At 41.2% G+C, this 15546-nt stretch overlaps 4 protein-coding genes across 4 annotated transcripts; 2 read left to right on the forward strand and 2 right to left on the reverse strand.

The window, feature by feature from the left end:
* Positions 1-2645: 2645 nt before the first annotated feature.
* BCR41DRAFT_376450 (hypothetical protein) lies at positions 2646-5043 on the reverse strand (the record flags this gene model as incomplete). The annotated part of the gene is made up of 5 exons (XM_022027050.1): positions 2646-3106; positions 3223-3646; positions 3707-4457; positions 4559-4652; positions 4749-5043. 5 exons carry the CDS (start codon positions 5041-5043, stop codon positions 2646-2648), a joined length of 2025 nt encoding a protein of 674 aa, XP_021886192.1.
* Positions 5044-6453: 1410 nt separating this feature from the next.
* On the forward strand, positions 6454-7568 carry BCR41DRAFT_345444 (50S ribosomal protein L13). Its single transcript, XM_022022715.1, has 3 exons — positions 6454-6555; positions 6692-6815; positions 7161-7568. The coding sequence occupies exons 1-3, from the start codon at positions 6535-6537 to the stop codon at positions 7487-7489; spliced, it is 474 nt and encodes a 157-aa protein (XP_021886193.1). The 5' UTR covers positions 6454-6534; the 3' UTR covers positions 7490-7568.
* A 128-nt stretch (positions 7569-7696) lies between these two features.
* On the reverse strand, positions 7697-11105 carry BCR41DRAFT_383313 (TRAPP trafficking subunit Trs65-domain-containing protein). Its single transcript, XM_022027447.1, has 7 exons — positions 10843-11105; positions 10301-10693; positions 10031-10189; positions 9631-9935; positions 8518-9538; positions 8098-8389; positions 7697-7970 (listed from the first exon to the last, which is right to left on the reverse strand). Exons 1-7 carry the CDS (start codon positions 10970-10972, stop codon positions 7769-7771), a joined length of 2502 nt encoding a protein of 833 aa, XP_021886194.1. The 5' UTR covers positions 10973-11105; the 3' UTR covers positions 7697-7768.
* Positions 11106-11516: 411 nt separating this feature from the next.
* On the forward strand, positions 11517-12195 carry BCR41DRAFT_376452 (ERV/ALR sulfhydryl oxidase domain-containing protein; the record flags this gene model as incomplete). The annotated part of the gene is made up of 3 exons (XM_022027051.1): positions 11517-11545; positions 11639-11776; positions 11988-12195. The coding sequence occupies 3 exons, from the start codon at positions 11517-11519 to the stop codon at positions 12193-12195; spliced, it is 375 nt and encodes a 124-aa protein (XP_021886195.1).
* Positions 12196-15546: the final 3351 nt, after the last annotated feature.

Consider the following 15546-nt stretch of genomic DNA (forward strand, 5'->3'; position numbering starts at 1 on the left):
AAAAAAAAGATGGTTTAGTGCAAAAAGAGGCGATGATCAATAAAGAGCCCTTGTCCTTGAATATTTGAATATTTGAAAGGATTATTATGTGTGATACATGAGTGATGTATTAGAATTATGTGCAACAACACAGTGCAACAGTGCAACGAACAAAAACTTTTTTTTGCAACAAAAAGGGGAGAGGAGAGACAATCGTCCTTTCAAGAAAGAAAGAAAGAAGAAAGCTGAGGTTGTTGTAAAGAAGAAAGAAAATATACAAAATATTAAAAGTGATAAACTAACGATGATTTGATGCTACAAAAGTATCCGATAAAAAAAGAGTGTCAATGGGGGAGGAAAGGAGGATAGATGTTTTTTCTTTCTCGGGAAAATATCAAGAGCAAAGAGATTAGAGCGAGAGTAAGGATAAGAGCAAGAGGAATGCAGATGATGCTATACATGTTTATTATAATACACATCGAATAGCATCTAGACGTTAGTGTGCAATAGAAATGCTCAGGAACAAAAAAAAAAAAAAAAAAAAAACGCAATAACTCTAACTAGTTCAGTTTCACTCTTCTTAACGCTTAACGGTAAGCAGTATTGCTCAGTAAGCTTGCTCGTTGGAATGATTGAATTGCAATCAACATCTTGCATGTCATTGCTCATTGCCCATTCGATCCTAGTCAGCTGTCCTCCAAAAGTCCCATTTTACTTTTACTTTTTATCTTTCCATCGTTATCCCATCCCATCCCATCAATCTTTTTTTTTTTCTCTGTCTCAGACTCTGTCCCTACTATACCCCTTATAAAGCCCATCAACTCAATTTCTGATTGAGTATTAAATAAACATTTTTTTTTCTGCAAACAAAAAAAAAAAACTTCTTTGCATGCCGCCTAACTGCATGCACCTTGTGCTACCATTTGTCACGTGATATGAGCGTACAACGCGAGAAAATACGCCAACAACCAAAAACCAGCAAACAGCGACAGTTCCCGAGGAAATGGTAAGCAAACTTTACATCAAATCAAATCAATCTTTGCATACAGAGTATTCCCTCATGTTTAGTCTACCTGTATATATACATTAGTATATATCCTTGTTGAATATTTATCTCCGTTTTATTTTTTATTATTTTTTTGCACTCTCCTGTCGCTATTGATGCGTCCCATCTAATGTAATGCGCTGCAAAATGTCGTAAAAAAGAGATCAAAAGTGGGGAAGAGCGTGTCATAGGGACATGCATAGGAGAGAGCCGTGACACAACGAGGTAAATGAGCAAGTGGCGCTGGTCACCTCGCTCTAATAATTCATTTATTCATGTTTTGTTCCTGCAGGGGGAACAAGTGGTGTAACAGGTTATGGAAGTAATAAAAAGTGCTCCACATTTATGAATAAAATGTATATGTATATGTGCATGCAATCAAGAAAAGGACCTCTTTTTTTTTTTTTTTCTTTCATAAACGATATGAATGCACGGTGCATTCGACCTGGTCCCCCTGTTTTAAGTGTCCCTCCTTTAGTCAAGATGAGTGACCACAAAAAAAAAAAAAACCGTTTCGTTGTACACACACTTCAAACGAACAAGGGTAAAATAATATAATTTTTTCTAGTGTACATGCAAAGGATCTGGAGGGAATATGCCTCGCCACATCCCCTACCCCCTATCCCCTACCTCTATTTTTTACTTTTTATTTTTATTTTTTTTGTTCTTTTTGTTTTCCATTTGCCTATATGCTAATGAGATGACTCTGATAGTATATACATGGATGTTTGTCCAGATTGTCACTTGATGGGTAGAATATGCAATCTAAGCAACAAAGGCAACATAAGAGCAGCATTATTAGCAACACATTTTTCATGTGGTCCAGCCCCAATAGGGCCAATAAGGCCAATAGGGCCAATAAGGCCAATAGGGCCAATAAGGCCAATAGGGCTCAAAAGTCTATTGATGATATATATTTATTCGTCTTCTCAGGCACAGCGTCAGAATGTGTCAAAGCTAATTTAAAAAAGCTCAAAAAGGGCCCAAGCTCAGTGTGCATCAGCACTCACACTCACACTCACACCTTCGCTCATTCTCACTCACACTCTCAGATATGCGCCCAACGCTTTTTTATCTTATTTTTTAAACCTCCTTAATTGATTAACTGATACTTGTGCATAAGCCTCTTTTTTTTTTTTTTTTTTTTTTTTTTTTTCTCACGAAATATTCTCTTGCCAATCATACATGTCGATTCATATGAATGTACATGTATATGTACATTTTCATGTATTATACACATAGGCAATGTGAGTAACACCTGAAGAACAACCTATTCGCTCGTGTCAAGAGAAAGTTTAGTTCTTGTCAATGTCATCCTCGCTGTTGGTTTGCACCATCATTTTCTTTATCTTTTTTTTTTTTTTTTTTTTTTTTTTTTTAATTTCAATTTTCAATTTAAACAAGAAAAAAAAGTCAACAAGTTATGATGCTATGATGCTACGTCTTAATTGTAAAATGTGGTTGTAATGATCTATGCTGTTTGTTCATGTTAGCTTATGGTACAATACTAAAAAAATAAAATAAAATAAAATAAAATGCTAGTGGTAATGTTATCTGAAGGTGTATGTTGTGTAGCTCTTTTTTGAATGCGCCTTTTTTTTTTTTTTTTTTTTTTTTTTTTTTACAACTTCCTCAAAACTTCAATCTTCTTGATGCTCTGGATCACATCTCCTTCCTTAAAGTCTTGGAATCCATCAAACTCCATGCCACACTCCGTACCCTTCTTGGCCTCTTGGATATCTTCCTTCACCCTCTTCAACGTCGACAGTCGTCCATCCCAGATAACTTCTCCATCACGAACAATACGTACGTCCTCTTTCCTATTCACCCCTCCATTCGTAATACGACATCCCGCCACATTCTGGGTCTGTCCTCCTTTGAGTTTGATCGGGAAGATTTGTGCAACCTTGGCCTCTCCCACGACCTGCACCTCAATATCCTTAGGCAACAATGTCGCCATCTCCACCTTCACATCATCCAAAAGTTTATAGATCACATTATAAGACTTGATCTTGACCCCCATCTGACGCGCTGTTTGTATCAGCTTCTTATCTGCCTTGACATTGAATCCCAAAATCATGGCTAATATTCATATATATATAAAGAGATATGAAAATAGAAAACCTGTTAGAAAAAACCCCATCTTTTTTTTTTTTTTATCCAAGTAAAATGGACATTACAAAAGACAGAGGCCTTACCGCCACAGGAAGATGCAAATTGAATATCGCTTTCCGTAATGTTTCCTACACCATTCTGGATGACACTGACCTTGACTTGATTGTCTGGTAGACCAGATAGCACATCACAAACTGCCTCTACTGTACCGCTCACATCGCCCTTGACCACCATCCTCAAGTTCTTGACCTCACTCTCTTCCTCCTCCTTCGCTGCCATGGCTGCAACCGAAAGCAGTCTCTTGGCCTGAGGCGCCTCCGGATGTGAATCAAGCGCTCCCTGATGGAAGAGCCATGCATTACGCTTGTATTCACGCAGCGCTGCCTTTTCCTCATCTTCCTCCTCTGCAACAAGGCGACGCTTTTCATTAATTGCAACCAAACTCTTTAGTTGCTCTTGCCTCTCCTTCTTGAGAGCTCTGTTCGTGACCACTAACTTGGCCTGTTCCTCAGACTCGGCCCCAAGCATCTCGTCACCAGCTTTGGGCAGGTCCTTCCAACCCATTACCTTGACCGGAGTACCAGGTGGTGCCTCCTTCACGTTCTTACCCGTGTCATCGACCAATGCCTTTACTTTGCACCACGTATCACCCGCCACAATCATATCCCCAACCCGGAGCGTTCCACGCTTCACCAATACTGTTGCCACATTACCACGGCCCTTCTCGATCTGTGATTCAATCACATGGCCCTCGCCCCGGATATCAACCTCAGCCCTCAGATCCAAGACCTCGGCTAATGTCAGAATAGCTTCCTCCAACTTGTCAAGGTTCTTGCCTGTCAAACCAGATACCTCCACGCACTGGGTTTCACCCCCAAGGTCCTCGACAGTGATACCATATTTAAGTAAAGCCTGCTTAGCCTTGTCGGGTTCTGCACCATACTTGTCACACTTGTTGATCGCTATAATAATCGGTACACCGGCCTCTTCTGCGTGCTTAATGGCTTCTGCCGTCTGAGGCATCACTCCGTCCTCTGCTGCCACCACAAGCACAACAATATCGGTCGTATGGGCGCCACGCGCACGCATCGCCGAGAAGGCTGCGTGTCCAGGAGTGTCGAGGAAGGTTATCCGTTGTTTCGAAGGCAACAGTACAGAGAAGGCTCCAATGTGTTGAGTAATACCTCCGGCCTCTCCCGCCGCAACCGATGTCTTGCGGAGCGAGTCCAGTAATGTAGTTTTACCGTGGTCTACATGACCCATGATAGTCACAACAGGTGGACGCAATGGATAGATGGACATATCCTCGGGCTCTGGTCTAGTATTATTTTTTGAGGTTAATATGAAATTGTTTAGAGACTTTTTTTTTTTTTTTTTTTTTTTTTCCTTCAAAAGAAAAGATCGTGCCTCTATACATACTGTGGGCTCAAATCGAATAATTTTTCAGTTGTTCCAACAATAGGGTTGACATTGTACTCCAATGCCAAAAGGGAAGCCTCCTCAGATGTTAAGACTAGTGATAATTAAAGAGAGTTAAATGCAGAACATATAAGTATAGTTCTATTTAGCTTCCTCCTTAAACTATGATAAAGGTACCATTTTAACTTACTATGGTCATGACGAATGATCTCCATGCCCAAGGCCTTCATGGTATTCTCAAAATGCCCGATCCTTGCTCCCAATAGCCCTGCCAAGTTCGAAACAGTGATCGCATCTGGGATGAAGACATCCTTTGCAGGCTTTTGTCGCTGTTTACGTTGTTTTGATCTTTGCTCTATCTGTCTCTTGGCATTCTCCTTTGCTGTACGAGTCGATTTGACAAAAGCGTTGGCCTGTGGAGTTGCAGATGTAGGTGCAGCTGAAGCTGCAGATGATGCCGAGGAAGATGATGACGACGATGGCATAGGGGCGGGCGCTTTTGAAGCAAGAGTCGATGATGCCGATCCAGACTGCGATGATGATATTGTGGTGTTTGCGTTCACAGTAGCAGTAGGATTGGATGGCGCCGATGTCGGGGTTATAGTAGGTTGATTCGCAGTCTCAGTGGCAGTCTTTTGTAGTGCAGCAGGTTGAGAAGGCGTGCTCTTTATAGTAGTGGATGCATTCGTCTGAGTAGAGGAGAGGCTGGGTTTAGAGCTGGTAATTGATTTTGGTGCTGGTGCTGAGGGTCCCCAGGCAGAGGAGGTGGCAAAAGAAGAGGGTGGTGCGGGTATGGGTGCAGATGTAGATGTAATTGACTTTGATGGAGCAGGCTTTGGTGGAGCAGGAGCTGAAAATCCCCAAGCTGAGGACGTGGCAAATGAAGAGGGTGCACTCTGGCGTGCTATTGCCTCTTGGCGCTCATTGTAGTATCGTCCCGGCCTCCGTCCTTCCTGACCTTGTTGTCTTTGTCTCCCTTCATGATTGTTACTATTGCTACTTTGACGACTATATGATCTGTTCTGGCTTTCCTCATAGGCTCGACGGTATGGACTGACTCCTTGAGATCCTGGCGGTGGAGCCCATTTGTTGCCATTGCTATTATAACTGCTGTTAGCGCTATTGTTGCTATTGATCTTGGATGCATTGGCACCATTACTCATGGCTTCCCTACGCAGATCCATACGCATCTGGGTCTTTGAATCAATCGCGATCCGTTCACCAACAAGTTTCCCAGAGCCATTTCCGCTGTTTCCCCCTGTGCTACCACCACTAGCATTGGCATTGGTATTGGCATTGGTATTGGTACTGGCACTGTTATTCCCATTTAAAGATCTTCCAGATCCAGACTGGAACCCTCTGTGATTGAGTTGTGATCGAGACGATTGAAGTTGAGAACGGACTGAAAAGAGGAAGCATGATGATGGCGATAATAATGCATTCTGATTAGAGCATCCAAGTCCTGAAGCACTATTGAGACGAGAGACTCTCCACATGATGTTTAAAGAAAGTGTTGGTATTTGACAGCTATCTCAGCGGGTTCACTCTCTCGATCTCAAGATAAAAGAATATTATATTCCCGGTTTTTGTATTCTTTTTCTGGAGGAGCGTTTCTTCCTTGAGTATTTGCTGAAGAACGTTCTAAGGATGAGGAGGATGAGGCTAAGGAATGAAGAAAAAAGAAGTGACTAAAAAAGAGAAGAGAAGAGAGAGGCGGGAGAAATAGTAAAAAATAAATAAATAAATGATTGAGGGACAAACACCTTCCAGCAACAAACCAAATGGGACTGCTATCCATTGCCAGCCCAGGTTTGGAATATTTGGGCGAGATGCCTGACCCTTAACGTAAACAACATTTGCCCTGAGGAAGCCACAGGAGCCTTCCTCATTGGCGACTTAGGCATTAACACATTAACATAGTCGGGCACTCCCATTCACCTTTTTGGACACACACATTTCACTATCCCTGCTTTACGATGTCTCAAGCTATTGGAAAGGTGGGATGGAGGGAAATTACTACCTTTTATTTTATATTTTTTTGTAATGATACCCTCTTTCTTCAATCTTTTATTTATTTATTTATTATTATCCTTTTTTTTCTTTTTTCCTTTTTATCTTCTTATCTCATGGTAGACTGCATTGGCATACGCTAGGGTATGGCACCTTGTTGACGCCAAACAAAGGGTTCTTGGCCGCATGTCTGTTGGCATTGCAGAGACTCTAATGGGGAAACACAAGCCTATTTATGACCCTGCATGTATGTACTTATATTTCTTTTTTTTTTTTTTCTAAGCAAATGCCTTGAAAACATAATGATGAGAAAGAGGACAGAAAACAGGAAACAGGAAGCAGGAAACAGGAAAGCAAGGCAGGAAAAGAGGAAAACAGGGAAAGCAGGAATACAGGAAAGCAGGAAAATAAGGAAGCAGTTTATTCTCCCGATCCTTATGTTCTTTCCTTTTGTGTTTCTTTTTCCTCCAACTGTACTTCATTCATCTGGCATCGTTTTTTTTTTTTTTTTTTTTTTCTGACGCGGCTCTTTTTTTTTTTTTTTTTTTTTCTTGATCCGATCTGCTTTTTATTTATTTAAAAATAATAATAGCCGACTGTGGAGATTATGTTGTAGTGATCAACGCCAAGAGTGTGATGACCACAGGAACGAAAGCCAAGAGTAAACTTTACAGACATCATTCTGGATACCCTGGAGGACTTAAAGAGATCACTTATGAGAACTTGATGAACAAGGATCCGGATGCGGTCATTCGTAAAGCAGTCTCTGGCATGTTACCCAAAAACCGTCTTCGTGAACCTAGATTGGCTCGGCTCTTTGTCTTTGAGGGCGAGGAACATCCTTATAAAGATAATATCGTCAAGCGATATGATGAGCTTGGAAAGGAAACTCGTCTGGATCCTTCAACAGTTGAGGCATAAGGAAAAAAAAAAAAAGGAAAGAGTTTATATTTTGTGCATTATGGAAAATGGGAGTAAAAAAGAAACTTCTTAGTGTAATAGAATAAAGGATATTAAATTCATCATCATCATTGATATTATTAACAGTAACAACAACGTGCATTGGTAGCAGATCAGTGGAAACCAAAGTAGTAGCAAATGAGCAAAGCAACCCTTGATCTATATTATGTCCAACTTCTTTTTTCTCTATTTCTTTTTTTATTTTATTTTCTTCTTTTGCATTCCAGAGGGTTTCTTTTTTTATGATCGATTCCTTACTTCTGGGACTTGCTGCGACAATGCTCCAAAAGATGCTTCAGCCATGAAGCACAGACAATTTCTCAAATTAGTTACAAATCCTGTATCATTGTCTACTAACTGCACCAGATCAATAGTATGAAGTTGTTCCTTGATGGCAATAAAACGCAAGTTCAAGTTCTGACAGGTCAATGGGTATAACGGACTATTGGTCATGCATACATATAATAGTCAAAGAGAAAGGTTAGCAAGAACTTACTTGTTTGTAAAAAAAAAAAAAAAAAAAAAAAAAAGACACTATAACAACGTGGAATTAATATGTGTAACGTTACCTCAATCGAATATTATTTTCAAGACAAATAATATCCGCCTCTGTTGTCTCATTGTCGACATGTCGGCGTAACAGTTCGGATTCTTCCATGTATGGATCAATTGGCACGCTTTGAATGACTGCACGTTCACCACTAGGCAAGGGTGGTAACACTTTGGATCCTTGACTCGGGTCTCCTCCTTTAGCACGCTTCCTGTTAGGTACTACAAGTGTATAGCGACGGATATGGCGTGATCGATTGACAATGAAAATCTCTAGATTGAAAATCTTGCCTACAACCACTCTATCCGTCACTGGTTACATTGCAAAGGAAAAAAAAAAAAAAAAAAAAAAAACAAGAACCGTTACTTACTTGACCAAAATCAAATCAATTAAACAATCCAACAAACAAACAAACAAACAATAGTAAAATAGGCTTTACCTGCAAAGGATATAACAATGCCGTCGCCAGTATCTTGCTCTGCTCGCCCTTGTGTCACTTCAGTAAGTGCCTGTGATGCCAGATCCAAACCTAATCCAGGCGACATTGCATTTCCAGCGATGGTTGGGCGACCACTCTGTTGGGTGTTCCCAGGCACTGCCAAAGGCGCTTCATCTTCATCGCCCTCAGATTCACTTCCGGCGCCCCCATGCCCAATCACCGGAGAGCGGTAAGTAGATCCTTCTTGGACTGGGGCCAAACCACCCTGGTTATTTTCTGAAGGTCGACCATATCCCCAACCAAGACCACTCCTCCGATTGGCGCTGCTAAGAGCCGAATTAGTACCCCCTCCGCTTCCCCGTTGACCTTGGGGTGTATAATGTGCTGGAGTGCCATCTGAAACAACTGAAGAACGTCTTACACGCGATTCACGGTTGCTGTTATGTACAGGTGGAGAACCGCTGCTAGTGACACGTAGAGACATAGTTTTTTGTAACGAAGGATGCTGAGGTTGAGGACTTGAAGGCAAGGATCGATTCCTTTGATGAAGTTGATACTGGTGATGTTGTGAATTAGTTGGTGTCCCTGAGGAGCTATATGGCAATGATCCTGGAGGAGGCAACAGTCCAGAAGGATGTGATGGATGAGGCGCAAAAAGCTGTTTCTGTGATGGTCCTGCTCCTGGTCCTACTCCTACTCCTACTCCTACTCCTATTCCTGATGAAGCATTGTCTTGCTTTGTGATTTCCGAAACATCCAAGAAACAATTCCAACGCGAATGAATTGTCTGCCCTTGAACACCGTCTACTTCTGGAACGCCTTGTAGAACGATTGTGACCTGACGTTGGGAATCCTTTGGAAAAACTCCTGTCGGTACTAAACTCTCAGTCGAATGTCGATTATGTCCTCCAAAGGGTGTATTTCCAATAGCTGGACTGGTAGGATTCAATTCTGGATTTTCGAGTAATGAAACTGAAAACAAAAAAGTGACATGATCCGATGAATTCAAGACCATTGGAAGCTATCAAAAATTACAGTTAAAGCGAGAAAAAAGTCAGTTTTTTCTTTTTCATAGGATGTAAAATATAGTTTTTTTTTTTTTTTTTTTTTTACCTTTGTGAGCCCAGCAGAATCAAGAGGTGTGACAACTGCATGAGTTACTTCCACATCCAGTTGAGTCGTTTTGAATTTTGCTCCATGTTCTGAATTGTTTTCAACTTCGATTGACATCATCAAGGGGTTTTCTGTAGGTGATACACGTGTGGTTCTCATTCGTACATTTAACGCGGAACGCACTGCAATGCTTCGACGTACACTTCTTCTCAATAGAGGCGCCATTGGAGGCGCTTGTACCCTAGCACGAGGTGTATCTGGTCGATAGTGATGTTGGGGGGCCAGCGACGATGGGAAATTTGGATCTATTTTGTCGGTAGGTTAAGGATTAGTTTTTCCCTTTTCAAAAACAAGAAAAAAAAAAGGAGGGGCGCCTCGACTGGTTCTTATCCAACATTACCGTCAGACAGCCCTTCCAAGAGATTGACCATGTTGAAGCACTCTACGTTGTACTGATCATCCAATGGTATCGCTGCTGGGACGACTTGATCTGTTGGACGATGCGAGACATGTGCGCTCAGCATAAGTACTGTGTTTGTTGCTTTGGTTTTCACAAAGGCTAGAGGTTTTAGATATACGCAAAACTGTCATGTCAATGCTGTGGTATAAGCAAATATTTATACATAATATAGGATGCATCATTCGCTTTCATTCTTCCCTTTGAACTTACAAACTGGTACAGAAAATGGAAATATGGCAGTCCAAAGTCCATTAATGGGTCGAATCACAGGCTCTTTACCAATCTCCAATGGATTATAAGTGTATGAATATAATAAAGTAGATTCCATGCGTCCTTGATCACCGCCTAGGGGGAGACGTCCTCCTCCACCATATGGACCGGGTGAACTAACAGACATTCGTTTATTGGTAGGACGTGAGAAGGGTCCATGTTGTCCTGGTCCTGATGAGGCTGCAGTTGCTAATGCAAGAGCATCGACAAAAGCTGCTTCTACCTGGATTTCTAGGGTTTGAAAGAATTCAGTGATTTGGCGTTCAGTTTCCTCATGTAAAGTTGACAGGTCATTCGGGAGAGAAATCTGTAAAAAGAACAAGACTGTCTCGTCTATTCACAATAATACGTTTAAAAAAAAAAAAAAAAAAAGTTATTTTGTGGTTAATCATTTCTTCTTGGTAATGTCTGCATCGCATTTGAATAAGATATAGGATGCTCTTTGCGAATTAAACAAGAAACAAAAAAGATGAGAAACGTGCCATAAAAGACATGAGTCCTGGGTTTTGCATGGATGATTAATTTGTAGTCCTCCTGAAGTGCTTCAATTTGTGCGTTTGGGATACGGATTTCCCAGTTTGAGTCGTTGAAGAGGGATTCCGAGGACCTCATCCGCGCTTAATTCTGTTACAGGGCAGTCGAGGAGAGCTGGAAAACCAAAAAGACAGACAGTTGTTCCAAGGGATATGCAAATGCAAACGCAAATGCAGCTATAGCTTAAAGTGATGATGGACAAAAGTGGAAAAATGGGTGCGCGTGTAGTTATATCTTACAGCCTTGCCTCTCAATTGTGGCAACGCAGACAGTCACTCACACTTTTTATCCAAAAGCGCTTTTTTTTTTTTTTTTTTTTTTTTCGTTCTCACATCAACATTCACTTCTTCATTATTCATCTTTATTCCCTCATTGTTGAAGGAGAAGTCGCTCTACCACCACCACTATCAACACCATGACAGGTCCCATTCGGATTAGGGCGGCATTAGCGATTATAGCCCTCTGTTTCATTAGTCTTATTCTTGTGCCTTCATTCTTCCTCACCAGGTCTAAGGAATCGTTTTCTCTCAACAGCAGTCGTACTGGAAGCAACAGTGGTAGTCAAGGCAAACAAAGTGAAACCATATTTATCGACCCTTCCCTCAACTCTGGCGAGGTTATCATGCCTCAACTGGGAAACACCACAGCAAAGTACCGATCATTCTTCATCAATTTATTTATTTTGTGTGTGATTACAATCGAGACCAGACCTTTTCTGGAACTAACGTCTTTTTGATTTTATAGAGCCGAATTAGGTCGAGCCACATGGAAGCTCATTCACACAATGGCCTCAAGATACCCTATCAAGCCTAAACCGGATGAGAGGGCTGCTGTTAAACAATGGATTATGCTACTCTCGAGACTTTATCCTTGCGGTGAATGGTAGGCAAAAAAAAAAAAAAAAAAAAAAAAAAAGTTTGCTATCTACCTCAACTTATTCAAATCCAACGCTCCCCAATCGTCCAACGAATGAATACTCTTTATTATTTTGTGATATCAATGGATCTGTATTCACTGTATCTCTTTTTTTTTTTTTTTTTTTTTGATTGTTTGAACCGTTTTCATTTTCCGGGGTTCTTTTTAATGCGTTCAGTGCGGATCACTTTCAACAGATGTTGAAGGAACATCCTCCACAGACATCCTCAAGAGCTGCACTGTCGAATTGGGCCTGCGCTGTCCATAACGTTGTCAATATACGCCTGGGGAAGCCAGAATTTGATTGCAGCACTCTAGCAGATGTATACAAGTGCGGTTGTGCTGATGAGTCGACGGAAGAGAAGGAAAAAGAAGACAATAGCTAAAAAGAAGCAAAGGAAGAAAAGAATAGAGAGGAACTGCTATTTCATGACCTCCAGAAGCCTCATGCTATAGTATATTCGCCTTCGTCTGACTTTCATCCGGTATCCAACATTTTCACACTTCCGAATATCTTTATTTTTTTAACTCCTCTATCTAACGGCATCCTCCAAAGCCAAGACAAATCTTACGCTCCATAGAAAACCTTGATAACACATCTCAAGCTCTACACATTACTTCACCAATAACATACTAAAAAAATCAAAATGCTATGACACAGGGCAGAAACGCATGTAAAATAATATGATAAAACATAATATAAAGTGTATATAATAAAATAAAGGATTTAATTGATACTTTCTTTTTCAGCTAAAATATTATCCAACTCATCTTTTCTACTTGTGCCACCCGAGAATAACCAATTGTTATAAAAGGCCCTTTTTTTTCTTGTTACAAGCTGAGAGGATACCAGCAAAGCAATGGAACAGCAAAGTCAAGGAAACTAAAAAACCAAAGCTTATGGGTGCTTGCGAATAAGAATGATGATAATGTTTGTAAAGAACCAAAAAAAAAAAAAAAAAAAAAAAACTGCAGCAAATAATAAAGATACTGCCAGACTCTTCATCTATCTGCAGATGAACAGGCAGTCTAGAGAGCACTACAAGGAGGTGATCCGATGATTGTATATCTTGGCCTGGGCCTACTGATCGCAAGGGCACTTCATTTGAGAACCAAACTCATCATTGAGTTTTCCTACACACACCTACCCGATGTTTAGTGACTAGTTTTGTGCTCGCCACCAATTTTGGCATGATGGGACATGTATCGATTGCTTTCGACAATGCGATCGATTTGGCTCGATCGGGTGAAATGTGCCATAAAGCATTTGCAACACAACAGTGGATTCTGTCTAGATGCAATCCTGACTATCAAAAGAGCATGACTGTTTTGGAATGTCTTTCTCAGGGTCTATTTTTTAAGGTTGCAGCTCCAGTTTGAGTTCTTTCAGCCTTACCAAAAACAAGCAAACAAACAAACTCTATTAGGACATTAGGACAGGATGGAAAGCGAGCACAGACCACGGTAGGAAAGAAAGAGGAAAAGGATTATCCAAGATTGTCAAGACAGAAAGGAAAGCAGAAGATGGAGCAGACAGAAATAAAAGCTTATTAGTATCCCAGCAGTATCAAGGTTCAAGAAGAATTAAATACGATCCATCCGCAAGAGAGGACTGTTTTCGAAATAAAAGGAAAAAAGTAAAAAAATGCCAAATTGCAAAGCACTTTCCAAATGAGAAAAAGGTCCCACAATGACTCGATGCTGTAAAAGGCTGGTGACAAAAGAAAAGAAAGCGAGTCACTATGCCTCTGAGAACGTATAAAAGGGTCTCGCTTTCCTCTCTTTCTTGGCTCCTCACCGCAAAGCAGCAGGCAACTGTTCAACATGTATCCACGAATTGATTGGTGCAACTTTAGCCGAGTAGCTCATGATATGCGGGGAGTGGAGTTGAAGCTCGGAGGGGTCTGTCCTGTCGGGACCCAGGTAGATTTCCTCTGAGTCTGCGAACCAGGTGGGGGACGCGCAACCAGACCACCTCCTCGTGGTGCGCCCTGGGCTGTCTGCTCTCAGTAGCAGGCAGGCGAAGAGTCTGGCACCTCTTTCTTATTCATCACATCATATCTATGCTATTCACAACTACTTGTCAACACTGTGGTATTCATGGTAGACATGGCTATATGGTCATGTCTTTCATGATAAGGAAGACGCAACCCTTGCTCTTGCCTCCGAGTCTTGTCTTGGCAAGCGCGCCACCAAATTGAAACATACGCACTCATCAATAACATCTTCAGCCTTGTTCTGGCGTTTTTTTTTTCTTAAAGTCGCTGAATGGGCGCCTCCATTTCGACAATTCCATCGCAACATGCATCTTCAGCCATTGAACATTTCTGAATTAGTCCAATTGGTCGAAGACATGAGCATTTATCTTGGTAAAAATTAATTTCGAGAGCTAAAATTTACCTATCACTTAGCTAATAACGAAGTAAGCAGAAGCCCATGCATTAATGATCTTACTTCGGGCTGGGAAATCGTTCAATGAGGCAGACTTACGAGATGTCTGGATTCAGCGACTAGACCTTGGACATGTTATGTATATTTGGATTTATTCTGCTACAATAGGACGATTTGGAGAAGATTAGCCTTTTATGTCATCCCAAATTCATTAGCCTTAAGATTGCCACCGAAAGAAAAGGTAGCCACAAATGGTGACGGCAAAAGCGTACAACTTTGGGATACCTGGCCAGGAAGCCGATCAGCGCACTTATTATATATGGTCTGTGGTATACTCGCCCAATAGCTATTAGATTGCATCACCTAGCCAGGCTGGAGCGATACATCTGTAGAATACAACACGGTATGGCCCATATGATCATACAAAGCTAATTATGCAAGTAATTACTCCGCCCATTGGGCGATACATTGTATCGTCCAGTTTGGATGGTACGGTGCTTGTCTAGTTTTGCGAAGCATAGCGGAAGGCACCAAGTGTTCGCTTGAGAGTCAGTTATTTGCCTCTTGCAGGAAGCGGATGTCTATCTGCCCTTCAGAGTTTTCAATCAGGCCAAAATCTCCACGTTTCGGAGCCGCAAAATTAAAATTATGCCGTCTTGGTCTTTAATGCTTCAGCCATTGGCTATCAAATTGCCTATGGCTACATTAATGGAGACGTGTGTGTAAGAAACGCAGACAAGACAACTCACATATGCCCTGTAGGGAAACGTTAGTAATCTGCGATGTACCATCCTCATCTTCAGGCGACCTTATTTGAAGCGTAGCAAAGTAAGAGACATTTTTAAATACCGAGTTTTCATTGCTCCAGAGCTCTCGATTATTTTCACATTCTAACTCCCTTCGACTCTCATTTATGAATACATTTTCGCAGAATAAACGAAGCTTGTCAGATAATCTCCTTAATAACTTAATTCACTTAAAGATAGTTTTAGATCAACCCACCTTTGGCAGCGGAACGTTTCTCAATCCTTTCCCGGGCTCGCTGGGCTGATGTGATTGAGACCTCAAGCTCTTTAAGCACTTCTCTTGGTGGTTACTCGGTTTTAAGAGCACTTCAAGCAAGAATCTTTACCACCTTTACATCGCGCAACTTGACGCTTTACATAGTTTATCATTGCAGACAGTTATGTACAAAAGTTTTATTGAATTCAATGAATAGATTTTCAACAATGCTGACATGCGAGAAGCGCCTTGAAAGGAGAGAGGGCCAACATCGAAGAGTTAAAGAACAATGTTGTTTTGGCCACTTGGCTGACACAAGCTATGCATTGAAAATAAACCGCTTT

Source organism: Lobosporangium transversale, assembly GCF_002105155.1.
Source record: "Lobosporangium transversale strain NRRL 3116 chromosome Unknown BCR41scaffold_2, whole genome shotgun sequence".
Classification (NCBI taxonomy): Eukaryota; Fungi; Mortierellomycota; class Mortierellomycetes; order Mortierellales; family Mortierellaceae; genus Lobosporangium; species Lobosporangium transversale.

Excerpts from the sequence above, each read along its gene's own strand:
- BCR41DRAFT_345444 (XM_022022715.1), top strand. The coding sequence starts at position 6,535 with ATGTCTCAAGCTATTGGAAAG. Across the intron at positions 6,556-6,691 it reads TGTCTCAAGCTATTGGAAAG|ACTGCATTGGCATACGCTAG; the intron begins GTGGGATGGAGG and ends ATCTCATGGTAG. Across the intron at positions 6,816-7,160 it reads GCCTATTTATGACCCTGCAT|CCGACTGTGGAGATTATGTT; the intron begins GTATGTACTTAT and ends AAATAATAATAG.
- BCR41DRAFT_383313 (XM_022027447.1), bottom strand. The coding sequence starts at position 10,972 with ATGAGGTCCTCGGAATCCCTCTTCAACGACTCAAACTGGGAAATCCGT. Across the intron at positions 10,694-10,842 it reads CAGGACTCATGTCTTTTATG|ACGAGACAGTCTTGTTCTTT; the intron begins GCACGTTTCTCA and ends TATTGTGAATAG. Across the intron at positions 10,190-10,300 it reads TCCATTTTCTGTACCAGTTT|CCTTTGTGAAAACCAAAGCA; the intron begins GTAAGTTCAAAG and ends TAAAACCTCTAG.